The sequence below is a fragment of the Loxodonta africana genome, chromosome 4, assembly GCF_030014295.1.
Source record: "Loxodonta africana isolate mLoxAfr1 chromosome 4, mLoxAfr1.hap2, whole genome shotgun sequence".
NCBI lineage: Eukaryota > Metazoa > Chordata > Mammalia > Proboscidea > Elephantidae > Loxodonta > Loxodonta africana.
Window position 1 is genome coordinate 140,067,190 of NC_087345.1, and position 16,322 is coordinate 140,083,511.

General features: G+C 38.3%; 1 protein-coding gene across 14 annotated transcripts in view; it reads left to right on the top strand.

The window, feature by feature from the left end:
- ERC1 (ELKS/RAB6-interacting/CAST family member 1) overlaps positions 1-16,322 on the top strand; it is a 528,761-nt gene that overhangs the window by 457,159 nt on the left and 55,280 nt on the right. For 9 of the 14 annotated variants that reach the window (XM_023548994.2, XM_064284767.1, XM_010590789.3 and 6 more), the window contains one exon: positions 305-403. In XM_023548994.2, coding sequence (XP_023404762.2) covers positions 305-403 — 99 coding nt within the window. Of the gene's footprint in view, positions 1-304; positions 404-1,915; positions 2,165-16,322 lie in introns of those variants that run through there. The other 5 variants (XM_064284768.1, XM_064284773.1, XM_064284774.1 and 2 more) reach the window with 2 other exon arrangements.

The following is a 16,322-nucleotide window of genomic DNA, read 5'->3' on the forward strand; positions in this document are numbered from 1 at the left end:
TGAAAAAATGAAGTTACAGAGTCCTACATGTAGAATCCAGTCTTTATTTTAAAAACAAACAACAAAGAAGCACTGCTTAAAGTGCTTAACTGGGGGAGAATGCCCTTCCCCAAAAATGTTCATGTATCAATTTAGGTGCCTAAACTTTTTTCCACAATATCCACAGAAATCCTATGTTTCATTTATTTTGTTGTGAACAGGATTAGTTTTTTTTTTTCTAATAAAACTCTTAAAGCATTTGTTATTTTACAGTGCGTTATAGAAATTCTATCTAAATGTAACCTTATAAATCATTTCTTCTTAGACACAAAATCGAATGAAGCTAATGGCCGACAACTATGAGGATGACCACTTCAGATCCTCCCATTCCAATCAAACCAATCATAAACCCTCCCCAGACCAGGTAAGACTGCTCGAGTGTTTTATAAAAACTGGTGTGCTTTTATTTTGATGTATTTTGTACCAGCATGTTGCAAATTCTAGGTCATAAATTATATTCTAATATAAAGTTAGAAAAATAAAAATAAATAGCTAATTTCAGTTTCTGAAAACTTCACTCTTTTTTAAGAAAAAGCACAGATTTAATTTTTTATAAAAAGGTGGTAATTCTGAGTATTTTGAGAACAGATACACTAAAGATTGATGATGATGATAAAGAATCCTTGAATTGGGTTTCAGAAAAATTTTAGCGTTCTCAGTGATGCATACTAATTTGTAGCTGTCCTAGTTTTCTTATCAAAGAAACAGTACTTTACTAGAAAAACAAGACTCGTGCCCTGTGAGCTCAGTGAGTAGTAACTTTTGTTTGTCAGTGGTAACTTTTATTTAATTGCAAATTTTAAATTTCTGCTCATCCTCTCTGAAAACTGAAGGTTTAAAGTTGGGCTCTTTACTGCATTTCCTTGGTGAATCCCTCCAGTGTATGCCATTCTCAAGGAAAATTGTTGCCCTCAACTTCCCATCAATGCAACAGAGGCATTGATGAATCTGAAGGGAGCCATATCCAACTCCAGCAGTTTGGAAGAAGGGAGCTCTCCCAGGATCTCGAAAGTGATGGATGGGTTAGAGTGGTGAATAGATTACCTCATATCCCATTGCCAAAAATCAGATTTCAACATCTCCATCACACCCAGTCTTAAAATATATAGCCGAGGGAAAAAAATAATGGTTAAGTAATTATATCCATATGACTAAAAAGTCAAGGAAAACTCCCCTGCTAACCATCTCCACTAAACAATAGCTAGAGCATTGTCTTAGGAGAAGCAGCAGAAATATTTCAGATGAAAGCAGCAGTGGTATCCAAATTGCAACTTTTTCAGAGATTCAGAAAGTAGTCCTAGTGTGGTGACATTTACTAAACCAGTTGAAGCAAGCCTTATATTTTAGTGGGAAAGCAGTACCAGTCTTTAATATTGGCAAAATGGAGAGCTGTCTGCTGGTGTCAGCATCCTTTTCCTGCCAAGAAATCACTTTGCTTTCTCTGCCTGATTCCTGATCTATGGAATTAAATTTATCTCAGGGTGCATAATATACATATCACATCCTTTCCTTGAAACAGTTTTCATAATAGAGAAGGAATTGGATGCCGGGGATTAGGGAGAGGCAAAAAGAGATGGGAAAGGCTGAAGAAAAGGGAAAACACAAAGAAAAGCTTTCAACTTGATAATTTTGCCCACATATAGCCCTGGGATAGAGAAGGCATTTTGGAAAGGTAGGAAGAGTAGAAATTTAATGACAAATTACTAATTTTAACAGTTTAGGGAATTAGAATTCAATATAAGAAGAGTCAAGAAATTAGAAACCATTTTCTTCTACTACATTATGCTTATGCCTTTGTTTTAAATACTAACCAATTCTTTTTTCATTCCCATGCTGCTCTGGGGCATTATTCCCTTTGTCATCTCTCTCTCAATAGGATGAGGAGGAGGGTATATGGGCATAGCCAATCAGATGCTCTTAGTTCAGCCATTTTGTTCAGAACGGTGAGAAACAGCTTTCCTTAACTATAGAAATGTTCTTTGTTTGTTTGTTTTATTTATTTTTATACAATCACTGTCACATCTTGTTTCTGTATAATTCATGAAATCCCTCAGTGTGCTTTCTTTTTCTCTTTTTCACATGATTTTTGTGTGTATTGCTGTGCTTCTGACATAGTGGGGCTTAGATTTTATGGCTTTTTTTTTTTTCTTGTATGTTAATGATGACTTTTGTAATTTCCTTTTATGCTTCTTTTTTTTTTTTTTTTTTTTTGGAGAACTTCCAGGGCATATAACTAAATTTTTCCAGTTGTGATTTTATTAATAAATTACTCTATCTAGGGTGATTTTTTTACAGTGTCCTGGTAAGAATTATAATGACTACAACAAATTAAAAGTAGAAAATTGATCATATACTCTACCATTAGCCTAGGTTTAAGATATACTTTTTATGAGAATTAATTGTAAATATATAGTCTTTTTTAAAAAATCTGAACTGTGGACTAAAACTTCCTTTTGTTTCTATCTATAGAAGAAGGCTCTGAATTCTCAGGGTCGGTCCCAGTAATTAGTCTGCATTGCCTACCAAGAGCTTTGAAATTACTTTCAAACTATCTATAAAAATAAGAAGGAGCAAAGAAGTAAAGGAAGACTTTTTTTAAAGTTGGTGTAAAGAACTCTTTTTCCTCTCCTTCATGGATTGCTGCTGTGTTAAACAGTTGCCAGGACACTGTCTAGATTCTCCTTTCCAGGCCAATTGGCTGGAAAATATAGTCCAGCTGTGGCAGTATCTCCCTTTGATCTGATGCCCTGGAGGTTTGACTAAGGAAATCCTTTTCTTAGGAAAAAATAATAATTATGACTAATAAGTTCACACATATTGGTGGCCTTGCACTCCCTGGATTCACTGCTTATTGGTGAGCTCACTCTTTTGGAGTCAGTTCTTCCTAAAATGTCTGTGTCTTGGTGTTAAACTGCTTAGGACGTGTAGCCCTCTCACTAGTGAACACAGCCAAGAAGGATGATGAGGTAAGTTCTGGAAAGGGGCATACACTGTGAAGATGGGAAGCTTTCCAAATGACTTTATCCTGAGGATGTGAAAGAAGGTGAAATGTGCAGTGGGAACCAAAAAGATCTTTGGGTTAGAATGCTGTGTGCCAGAGAAAGCTAGAGCTGAGAAAATGAGCATACTAATTCTTTTTATCTACACCCTACAAGGATAGATATTTGTCTTCGTGAGGCATGTGGGGGGCATACAGTAGTTGGATGTAGTTCACCAGTCTCTTACTTAGAAATGAACTTGTTTCTGCCTTGTCTGTTTTGGCAGAGCATAGGAGCTTCTTAGCATGCCTCAGCAGGAAACACCCCTACACATACATGAGCAGGATTGTATTTTGATTGCAAACCTTTTTTCTAGCTAATGAGAAGAAGCATGTTAGTGTTCTGGGAAACAAAGCTCATAGATAACATCACCAAGAGGCTGAAAAATTAGCAAACCCTAACATAGACTTGTTCCTGAAGTCTCCATTTTCCTTTCTACTTCGACTCTCTTAGCAAGGAGTTCGAATGCTATTTATTTTGCTTTTCCCAATTTTTGCACTATTGAGCTAACCGCACTGGGTTATACTAAATATTAACTGCCTTGGGTTTGACACTGTACAGTCACAGTTAGCTGACCATAGCTGGAGTTTCTATGACAGTGTTTCAAAGCTTGTAAAATGTGCTACAAACATCCTAAGAGTTTTACCTAAGGAAATGCATTAACCAAAAAAACATCAAACCCACTGCTGTCGAGTCGATTCTGACTTATAGCGACCCTGTAAGACAAAGTAGAACTGCCCCATAAAGTTTCCAAGGAGCGCCTGGCACATTCAAACTGCCAACCTCTAGGTTAGCAGCCATAGTACTTAAGCACTGCGCCACCAGGGTTTCCAAGAAGTACATTAGTGACCCCTAAAACATTGCAAAGTCTTGACTTGCTAATCAGTCTCCTTTACTTGTTTCCGTGCTAATTCTACAGAGGACAGATTTTTCTCAACAAAATTTTACACATTTGAAATTTATGACTTACCCTTATCAAGTGTAGGAATGTAAATATTGTGCAACTAAAACATTTTATAAAACACCAGTGGATACTGGCAAAGAATGAGCATTACTGGATAAAATCAGTACTCGGCTAGGAAGAGAATTGTAGAATTGTAGAGCCAAAAGGCATTTTGGAGTTTGGCCATTTCATGAGAGGTGATAGAGTGTAGTGGTTAAGAATATAGGCTTTGGAGCTAGACTGCTTATGTTCAAATCCTAACACCGCCAGTTGTTCACACGTGACCTTGGTACTCTCTGCACTTCAGTTTCCTCATCTTTGAAATGGAGGCTGTTGTGAGAAGTAAATGAGTTATGAGTGGCAGTGTGGCGTGGACTTTGGAGCCAAACTGCACAGCAGCTTTGAATCCAGGCTTCTGCACTTACTCTGTGACCTTGGGAAAGTAACTAAACTCTCTGAACCCCAGTTTCTTTGTCTATAAAATGGGTTTATTAATAGTACCTACTTCAAAGGATTGTTGGAAGGATTAGATAAGTTAATATAGGTAAAATGCTTTGAACGGTGCCTTCCACATAGCAAGTGCTCTAAGTGTGTGCTGTTACTATCTTTGTTGCTGTTGTCAACTTAGATCCATCTCCAGGGAACAATAAGCTTTCAGTAAATGTTAGTTGCCATTATATTCGATATCATTATCTAGTCCAGCACCCTCATTTTATAGGTAAGGGTGCAAAACGAAGATTGGCAGTTGTAACTTTAAGGTCCCCGGCCATTTCTGTGACTTGGAAAGAGGGACAAGTAGCTGACAGTGAAAGAGATATCCAGAACATGTTAATGATTGTGTCTTCCTTTTCACGGTCAAAAGTTTAATCTCCTACATGTTGCAGAATTCTTCACTTGGGAAAGCATCTTGGATTTTATAAAGAAATCCAAGTAACCCTACTGAGACACACAGAATGTATGAGGCCAAGGGTTACCTCCACTTAGAAAAAAATAACGAAGTCCGTTTTCTCTTCTCTCAGCCAATGGAAGAATCTTTGTGAAGTGTAAATCAGCTAGTTTCCTCTCTCACATTTCAATCTGCTCTTTTCAGACACTCCTTTCAGGTATTCTGAATTCAGTAGTTAATGCACATTTGAGGATGATTTGATAACAGTTACGTAACCATTTAGTAAGTCAATTGAATAAATTTGTGTATTGTAACATGTTTAAATTGCTTTGGGTCTAATTGCCATCAAATCTGATTAGCCCATTGTCGTCGAGGTGATTCCAACTCACAGCGACCGTATAGGACAGAGTGGAACTGCCCCATATGGTTCCCAAGGAACACCTGGTGGATTTGAACTGCTGACCTTTTGGTTAACAGCTGTAACTCTTAACCACTATTCTACCAGGGTTTCCTCAAATCTGGTTATGTGGCATTATTGCGACTCACAGAACAGATGAACTAAATTAGCTATCCCTGCCACTTTTTAATCCCTTCCTCTTATTTTTCTTCTTCATTCCTTACAGGATGACGACAGGGACTTTGATATGTTTACTTTTGTATTCCCATCACCTAGAACGATACCTAGTGTACAATAGGGCCTCAGTAAATGCATATTGACTGAACAAATGAACTTCTGAGTTCATGAAATCCAGAGAAGAAGAAACCAAGAACATAGCATTGGCTTAACTTCAATATCACCATTACCTACCAGTACAAGAAAGTAAAGCTTAGAAAGGGAAGATAAGAAAAGTGTCTTGAAACAAAAGAACTCTAGAGAAATGTTGAAAATGTAAAAGAAAGTCATAATTAAGTCCTAGAATTTGGCCCCTTTAATGTCATGCAAAATAAAATGGAGTTGAATATAATTCAGAAATCCTTTCCTTTTGCTAACTGAACACCCTTCAGGTAGAAGATTTTCTTCTTAGTAACCTATGGTTCAAGCTGTCAGGAAGAGTTGGGAGCATAGTATGTACCATGACCATGTGTTTTTTCTGGTCTTCATCCTGTGGAAGCAGTTTATGTAAATTGGTCCCAGACCCCTCAAGTAAAGGATGTACCTGCCAAGTGCCTTAGCATTGGTCTCAGTGTAAGAACATTGCACTGACTAAATCTGAACAGTGGGTTTCATTCCTGTTAGATCAGCACTGCAGTGTTCCAAAACAGGATTTAGACCAGTATGTTACAAAAGTTTTTTTTTTTATTTAATTAGAGATGATGTAAATATTAACACAAGCTTTTAAGACAAGTGTTTTAAGACAGGTGTCTCTTTCTCTTTTGACCTTCCTATCTATTTATCCTACTTGGGTTGTCCACATAGTCTCCCTATCAGTTTGAAACATCCTAAAATTATTCTCATTGTAATAGTGCTACAATAGGAGACTCTTCTTTCTCTAGAGAATATATCTGGGGAAGGGAGGTGTTAAATCATCTTACAGAATTGAACAGGGTAATGAGTTGGAATATTTTGTCAGTATGGAGAAAACAGTTGGTCCAGTAAAACATTATAGCATCCTCGCTTAATACTTATCAGGACCAATTTTTTACATATAACAAACAACAGAAAGGGAAGAATTTGACTCTGTTTTCACAAGTGGATTAGAGATTATTTTACAAGAAGCTTCCTTCCTGAAAAGGAGGGCCATAGCTACAAAGAAATGGGATGTAGAAAAGAAATATTTATTAAGCCCTAATTATGGGCCATAGGGTTTTCATAGTTGCAACAATGAACTCAAACATACCAACAATCACGAAGATGGCACAGGACCAGGCAGCATTTCGTTCTGTTACACATAAGGTCACAATGAGTTGGAGCCAACTCAGCAGCAACTAACAACAACAACAATTACGGGCCATTTTCATATCTGTTATTTAATTTTCATGTATATCCTAAGAAGAACATGTTGTTTTTCCCTTTTTACAAAAAAGGAAACAGAACTCAAAGAAATTTAGTAATTAATCCAAGATTACACGTGGCAGACATTTAAACCCAAGACTGTCTGACTCCAGATCCCATGGTCTTTTCACTGTATCACATGGAAAGAAGGAATCTTCTACTTCCCAGTCTAGTTCCTTGGGCCTGATTGACACTCAGTAGATGCACGCTGGATTGAATCGTATTCCTGTGTGGGAAAATAACAAAACTGCCGTCACTATTAAGGAACTGCCAAGATAGTCCTTTAATAAAAGGAACCTAAGTAGGTTTCTGGCATCACTTGACTGATAACATTTTTTTTAATTAATCTTTATTTATGAAAAATAAAATATTTGGAATGCTAAGAACATAAGAGAATTGTTTAAATTGACATCTGTTAAAAACTTTTAGCAAATATGATTATATCTAAACCAAACCTGTTGCATCAAGTCAGTTGCAACTCATAGCATGATTACATTTAGAAGCATCTAATTTAATTGACAAAAATTCTGACAATCACCACTATATTCGCAAATGTAATGAAAATAACCCATTCACTATAATAACAGAATTACAAGGTCCTTGTCTTAGTTTTCTAGTGCTGCTATAACAGAAATACCATCAGCGAATGGTTTTAACAAACAGAAGATACCTTTTCACAGTTTAAGAGGCTAGAAGTCTGAACTCAGAGCAGACTAGGGGAACGCTTTCTCTCTCTGTCTGCTCTGGAGGAAGGTCCTTGTCTCTGCCACTTCTGCTTCCTGGTTCCTTGAGATCTCCATGTGTCTTGGCATCAGTTTTACCCCATCTCCCTTCTTCTGGTTTGTTTAATCTTTTTTATATCTCAAAAGAGATTGACTCAAGATATATCCAATGCTAATCCTGTCTGATTAGCATAACAAAGACAACCCATTCCCAAATGGGATTATAACCACAGGCATAGAGGTTAGGATTTACAACACATGTATTTCGTGGACACAGTTCAATCCATAATGCTACTATATGGTTTGTGGACTACAATATACAATAGTTCATGTAGTAAGATATAATAGTGCACGCTAGTTTCAGATTTGAAAGTTGTGTGAACATTATCATGATGGACAGATTTGTCATACTGTGGTGGCTTGCGTGTTGGTATGATGCTTAAAGCTGTGCCACTGGTGTTTCGGACACCAGCAAGATCACCCATAATGGACAGGTTTCAGCAGAGCTTCCAGACTAAGATGAAGAAAGGCCTGGTGATCTACTTCCAAAAAGTAGCCAATGAAAACCGTATGGACCACGACAGAATATTGTTTGATACAGTGCTGGCAGATGAGCCCCTTGGGAAGGCACTCAAATGCGCATGACCACAACCGTGAACTCCAGCATGCCAGTGGTGAAGATGGGGCAGGACCAGGCAACCTTTCATTCTGCCGTAAGTGGGATCTCCATGAATCAGAGCCAACTCAACAGCAACTAATAACAACATGAACTTTATCACAGGAGTGGAATGCTGCTTTTATTTCCAAATTATAATCATGTCTAAAACACTTTGTGCCAGTTTTTCTCACCATGTCTATCTTTGTACCTCTAAATTCATTTTATCTTTCTGTATAATTTAGGATGGTTTGAGACTGTGCCAGTTTCTATCTCCCATCTTTTTCTTATAAAGACACTTCTCTGCTATAGAAGCATTGTAAGTGTTGGGATTCTTCAAAATAGCTACCTTTGCCCTCCTTCCAGTGGCGGACTAGGACACTTAGACCCCCCAGGAGCTGCCACATGGGTATTCCAGGCAAATTTATTTATATGTTTCATTTCCAACTAGGATTTTTCAGATCACTGATCACCAGCATAGAATAATTTCATACCCCACTTCACCTATGCTTTTTCTTAAAGTTCGGAGCCTTCTGAAACTGGATGACCATCAAGATAGTGGCATACCCCCATCCCGTTTTCCAATTAAGGAGCCCTGGTGGCATGGTGATTAAGTGTTCTGCTGCTAACCAAAAGGTTGGTGGTTCTAACCCACCAGCTACTCCACGGGAGAAAGATGTGGCAGTCTGCTTCTGTAAAGATTTACAGCCTTAGGTATGCTATGGGGGCAGTTTCACTCTGTCCTATAGGGCCACTATGAGCCAGAATTGACTTGATGGCAGTGGGTTGTTTTTGCTTTGTAGTAGCAGATAAGAAAGGAGAATGCCCCACCATATCTGCCTTTTTTTTTTTTTTAACGTAATATTACATTCTATCTATGAAACTAACAAAATACATTTCCTTTTGCTCCCTATATGGCAGATATAAAGATATAGTTGTATGGTCTTTTAGCTTGATGATAAAGAGCATTGTCTTTAGACATAGTATGAATCCAGCTCTAACGGTAGGTAACTGTGTAACTTCCCATAAACCATTTAACCTCTTCTCTAAGCATCAGATTCCGCATTTGTTAGATGGCAGTAATAAAACTTACACCATAAGGTTATTTTGAGGATTAAATGTAAAATGTATTCAATGTACTTTAGTAGTGGTTAAGAGCTCAGCTACTAACCAAAAGATAAACAGTTTGAATCCACGAGCCACTCCTTGGAAATCCTATGGGGCAGTTCTACTGTCCTGTAGGGTTGCAATGAGTTGGAATCGACTTGACGGCAACAGGTTTGGTTTGGTTTTTGGTTGGTTTATGTTTTAGACTGAAAATAACAAAGTGGTTTGTGCATGTCTGGAACATGCATTTCAGATCCAGAAGTTCATATCTTCCTGGTTATGAACGTTAGATTAAATAGGGATGTTAACTTCCTCCTGTTTGTGGTATTATTTGTGATTCAGACAATAAAAATACCCTTGCCCTACTGTATGCAAAATAAAACTCTTCACATCTTAATTGTTTTTATGTAGCAATCTGAAAATGTGGTGACCTACAGAGCTCAATAAATACTTACTGAATGAAAAAAATGGATGAGCTTGTACCCTTAAGAAAAGTTGTATGTTATTTATAGTTTCTTACACTAGTAGTAGACATTTTTAATCTTTTAATATCCCCCTGCCCCCTAACGGATTGTCTGTAATCTGACATCATTTATGTGTATTGGTCTCCCAGGCTTATGTTAGTTTCAGTCGATATCTAGTGCACCTTCTAAATGTTTATTATTATCTAAAATTTCTAGATATTGTTATATCATTAAGTTTGTTATCCACCGTCTCTTGGCTATCATATGATGGGGCCCATTTTTAATACACCTGCCTATTACATCAACATTTTTATTTTATAGAGTTATGTTTTGGAGGATATGATTTGACCCACATTTTATCTGAACTATTAAACAACAGTCTTGTTCCAGCAGTGTTCTACAGTACTCTTCGTTAACTTGTCCTCAGTTCCCCACTAATTTGTTATTTTGTATACATTCTTTGTGTCTTTAGGATGACTACCTGTTTTGTGTTAAAAGAAATATTTTCTTGAACACAAAACTGCGTCATCAACCAAAACAAAAGAGCTATTCTCCCTTGATGTGTCGTCCTTCTTCTTCCTGATCCTGGGATGACGAGGCTACAGTTTCCAGCTGGATCTGGCAGTCAGCATTTCTGGGATAAATTAAATGAGCACACTTGATTGAGGTGTAGCTGGACTGTATCACTGTCTTCCTATTATCCTAGGAGATCAAAGCAAAGCACAAATAGAGGCTTAGTCTTTAAAATATTCAAAACAGATGGCTGGTTCTTTTTGGTGGAAATTCAGGTTTTAAGGCAAAACCCTTGTTAGCAAGACTTCATTTCTTTTTATTGAAAGATAGTGAAACTGAACATACACCACAGTTTTCTTCCTGAATTTCAAGACTAGAACCACAGACTTTTTGTATGAGGAGGCATTTGGCAAGCCTAGATAGCTCATAGACTATCTGGGTTCCTTTTCATCTGAATATGAAATAAGCTATTCAGATTTTCTTTTTGGCATTCTGAATATCGAATGAAAACATCTTAAATTTGGCCTCGTAGTCATTTTGGTGGTGGGTCACTATTTAAAATCTAGTATTCATATTGTTGTATCTGCCAGGAATTGAACCAGGATATTTATCTCTGACTTAATGTTTTAACAAACTTAAAATCACATTCTCCACACTCCTTTATCACTGACATCTGGTTCTTCAAGTTCATTTAGAATAACTCTTTAAGTGTGGTTTGAAACTTTTATTGTTTTGTTTAAACTGACTGAAATGAGAAATAAAATGTGCCTGCGCTTCCCTAGGTGCATAGGTAAAAATGCATGTTTCAAGACCGCAAAACAATTCTAAACCGTAAGTTTTCTCCAGCAGAGAAGGGTGCAATAGGAGAGTCCCAGTCTCTACCAGTGACACAACGGTTCAAAGGAGGTGACAACTTGAGCTGATTCTGGAAGGGGCAATAGGCATTTGCCAGGCAGATAAAATTTTAGAGGGGATAGCACTTGCAATGGTATAGAACCATAAACAGCCAAACAAATTTAGTGGTCTCTTAAGAGCTCACTATGGATGATGCTTAGAGTGTGTGTTAATTATCTGTTGCCACTTAACAGATTACCCCAGAACTTGGCAGCATAAAGCAACGATAAACGTTTATTACCACACATGGTTTCTATGAGTCAGGAATTCAGGAGCAGCTTAGCTGATAGTTCTTACATTGTGGACTTATTTTAAAACCGCCACAGAGTGGCAGAGAGGGAGGGACAGGACGCTAGGCTAGTACAGTCGGCCGCAGGTGGATCCTGAAGAGCCTGGTCTGCCATTGCAATTTGTAGAGGTTGGGCAGGAGGAGGGACCGTACTGTGAATAGGAAGACCAGTTGAGACCTTCTTACTTTTTATCCTGGAGAGTAACGCTGAGGGCCTGAATGGGTGCAGTGATGGATCAGTTACAGGAGTAGAAATATATTCCTTATCACAAAGCATTGGTTCTTCCAAGAAATGTCCCAAGTGGTTTCAAGTCTTCCTTGATTTAGAAAATAGAGAACAGAGCCTAAAAGTGCAGCTCAAAAAGTTATTCTGCCCACAGGAGCTATTCAGATGAAAGCAATGAAATATAGCCTGTATGTTCTCTAACAAGTCAAGATGAGAAGCATCAGGCTGTGATGTGCAGGGGCTCATTGAGTCACTTAGCTCCTACCCATATTTACAGATTGGGTTACCTCTCAGGGTCTTGAGTTTTTCATTCAGAAACTGGGCCAGGGAGAAGGAGTAGGTTGACCTAGATGATCTCTAAAATTCCTTCCACCTTGTATGTTCTGCACTCAAAATGAGTACAGGATGCTGTTTGATCCATTGAATGTTTTAAACTTGTGTAGCCCTGAGACTGTTTGACTCAATACAAACATTTGACCTATTCACAAACGTTGAAATCAGATTATTCCAATTTGAAGGAAATTTCACTGAGTATTTTCTGGAGCTGAAACTAAATCCAACTTAATTTCTTGACCAATTTCCTATATATGTAATTCAAAATGTCCAAATTTTAATATTTTAACTGAGATCATTTTCATCCATATTCATTCTTTCCTATATTTAAATTTTATTATAATTTTATTTAATCAATCGGGGTTTTTTGTCCATATATCAAATTTTACTAACTGTAAGTTTCTGCAACTGAAGTTTTCTTTTTATGCCTATTACCAAATCCAGTTTTCCCTTTAGACAGTATCTTATTTTGTGTTGGCGTTACTGTTGATACAAGTGATATTCAATATGAAATGGAGTTTTTAGAAAACAGTATTTATTTATTTATCTGTGAGAAAATTACGAGTTCCCTCCCTAATGTTGCAGTTATCCTGTTGTCCGGGATTGGTGTATTGCAAACTTTTTTTTAAAGGTTCAGATAGTAAATATTTTAGGCTTTGCAAACTATACGGTCTCTGTCAGAACTACTCAACTTCGCTGTTGTAGGGTTAAAGCAGCTATAAACCAAAACCCAAACCCGTTGCCTCTGAGTAGATTCCAACTCATAGCGATCCTATAGGACAGAGTAGAACTGCCCCATAGGGTTTCTAAGGAATGGCTGGTGGATTTGAACTGCTGACCTTTTGGTCAGCAGCTGTAGCTCTTAACCACTGTACCACCAGGGCTCCAGAGCAGTCATAGACAATATGTAAACAAATGAACATGGCTGTGTTCTAATAAAACTATCTGTGGACACTGAAATTCCAATTTCATTATCATTTCCACATGTCACAAAATATTCTTTTGATATTCACAAAGATGAGTAGTATTATTCCCATTTTACAGATGATGAACTAGATGTTTGGAAATAACAGTAGTTAATGATTATTGAAGACTCTTACTGTGTGGCAATAATAGGGATTATAACAACTTTATAAGATTTACTATCCCCACGATAACTTGCTCTAGGTTTCCTGACTAGAATGTAGTAAACTTTGGTGTTAAGCCAGTCTGTCCCCAGAGCCCATGCTCTTAACCACTGCACTGTATTGCTCCGAAATTCTGCAGTGCTTCACAGAGTGATCAATAAAGTGCAAAGATTTCATAGCATACAACATAAGTGACATAAATCTGACCCTGGTGAGGGCAACCTCTGGGTAAAGAAAGCCTTTTCTCACCACAGCTCAAACTGTACACCTAGCAATTCACATGATGTCACCAGCCAAGGACCTTCATATTTCTGGCAACTGTGTTCGAATGGGTCATGTTTCTGGCCCTGGCCACAGCCAGCCATCTTGTCTTTCCTGGCACTAAAGAATGGAGACTCCTGTATCTGTGTTAAATGTAGTGCTGCAAAGTGCTATGATGCCACAGCAACTTTGCCAAAAAAATGTTCAGGTAGATGAAATTCTTAGTTGAGATCATAAGACACAGAAGAACCACCTAAGTTAATTTAATTCCATGGCTAACTAACAAAATTTCATGAGGGAAGTAACTAACATGAGAACAGATAAGGGCAAGCAGCCAGGCAAGCAGCTGTTCTTTCCTGGAAGGTACAAGTTGTAATTGCTCCAAGAGATGCCAGGATGCAGGAGTTCCAGTTCAGAGAAGCCTGGGCCCAACCAGTCAGACACATTCCGTGTGTGTGTGTGTGTGTGTGTGTGTGTGTGTGTAACACATGAGCCTAACATTTTATCCTCAAGGAAGAAATATATGATCGTTGATGCAGGGCATGTTAACGAAATCAGGGAAGCTGAAAGCCTTCAGGTACATACAGTATAGAACTCTGAACTCACAAGGCAGTCTAAGACACGGTATCAGCCTTGGAATGACTTTGCAGTATCCTTTGAAATGGTTCTGCTGGGAAAAGATGTGTGGATAGTTTAGTAGATAGACGAATGACAGAAGTGTATCAAACCAAGGATCATGAGACCTTACTGCTTAGATGAACAAGTTGGCAAAGAGTTTGCTCCCTGTGGATGATCCAAGAAAGCCTTTTTATTTGTCAGCAGCAGCATCTCATAGAAGATTATAGCTGCTGAGGCTCAAAAGGCAGCTGAGTATGACAAATCCCCCAAAACTGTGTGGTACATGTATGTGGGCATATTGCCTGAAGCATGGAGAGAGCTATTCCTCCTGTTAGTTGCTGCTAAAGTCTGTGACATCAAGCATATACTCTCTGGAAAGAGAACCAAAGAGAAGCACTAATAAGACAAACATTAAGATTAACATGGTGAAGAAGAGGTATATTTCTGCGTTCTCTTGTCCCTCCTTTGCTTGATCTCTAGAGTTGGAGTTTCGATTTCACTCTACCTGCTATTTTTAATACACTCCTCATATACCAGGTACTTCACTTATGTCAGCAACATGGTCTCTCATTTGGATTTTCTCACTAAAATTGCTACAGCAGTTGGAATGCTGTGGTCCACAAGTGTGGTAGCTTTTTCATAAATACTGCAAAAGGTGGATCTAGAAAAAAAAAAGCATAGTAAAAAACCAAGCCAAACCAAACCCAGTGCCGTCGAGTCGATTCCGACTCATAGCAACCCTATAGGACAGAGTAGAACTGCCCCATAGAGTTTCCAAGGAGCACCTGGCGGATTCGAACTGCCAACCCTTTGGTTAGCAGCCATGGCACTTAACCACTATGCCACCAGGGTTTCCAGAGCATAGTAGATGAAAGAAATATGAAGATTTCTGTACAGATTTTTTTTTTTTTAACTATCAAGTCACTTTACAGCTAAACTAGGAGCGTAGTTAATCTTTGTTAGATCACATAGCTGTATGTCTTCAGTCTAGAAGATGTACCCCCGTTTCTGATTCCTTAGAGCTTTCTGCTGTGGCCTGTCTGAATCCCATTTTTTGACTTGCTAGTACTCTGGTGTTTTCGTCTAAGGACCTGTCAGCTCTGTCAGAATGCTGGGGTTTGATCTTTCCGCCCATTCTGTTTCTCACGTTCCAGTGGGACTGCTCCATTCTGCCCTGCACTTCAGAGTTGACCTTCAGTCAGCACTTAATGAGCCCTGTGTTGGAGCAGAGGGAGTCAGGGCACATGGCCCTTCTTCCAAGACGGGGTTATATTTACGTGAAAGGATACTGTGACTGGAGATCATGGGACTTGTCTTGCTCCTGGTTATTTAATCCTGAATTCCCCTGGTTGTTAACTTGTAACGTATGACATCAGCCATAATTTGTAGGATTTCTTGGTATTTTCTATGCCAAACTTCTTTTCTCACAGTGACTTTTATATCTTCAATAATAATGACTGGTAATATTGAAATGGAGATGTCCATCAGGGTTTGTATTATGCTAAGCAATTTAAACGCCCTGAGAGAGCAAGAGATTAATTCAGTGACTGCATGGGAGGCTTTATTCTCAAGTAAAGAAAGTGGGTAGAGGAAACAGTCTTCCTCGTTTTTGTTTTCCCTGAATCTTCTTTTCCACCCAAAGCCTGGATTGCTCCCAAGGTGAAAGGGGTGATGTCTGGAAATCGTTAATCCATAGGATTTCTTCATGGTGTATAAAATTTTCAGAAAGAATTTGCTTTTTAAATATGATTTCCTGATTGACTATGGCAGACATAAATCCAGGAAGGGCAACTCTGTCAGAGCAGCCAAGATCCCTCTTCGCTCCTCAGATGTATGGAATATTTTTGGTGTGTGTGTGGAGTGGGAATAATAAAAAAAGCTTCTTTATGTGGGCAGGTCAGGAAGAGGGAGAGGAGGTAGAAGGAGAAGAGAATAGTAGTGCATGGGTAAAAAGCCAAGCAGCTGGAGTGGGGGTGCAGGTAGCTTTCCTGGAATCAGCTGGTATCTCACTGAGAACCTAGCTTTATTTCAGTTTACAGTAGTGAGAAGAAGTTAGGATGACGCCTTCTGTGGCTCCTGCTTGGTACTGGTTTCAGTTCTTGAAGTGCTTTTTTTTTTAAAAAAAACTTTTATTGAAATTAGACATGTACATGTAAAAAAGTGGACATGTTAATGTAGGTCAATACATTTTCACCAACACACCTATGTAAACAG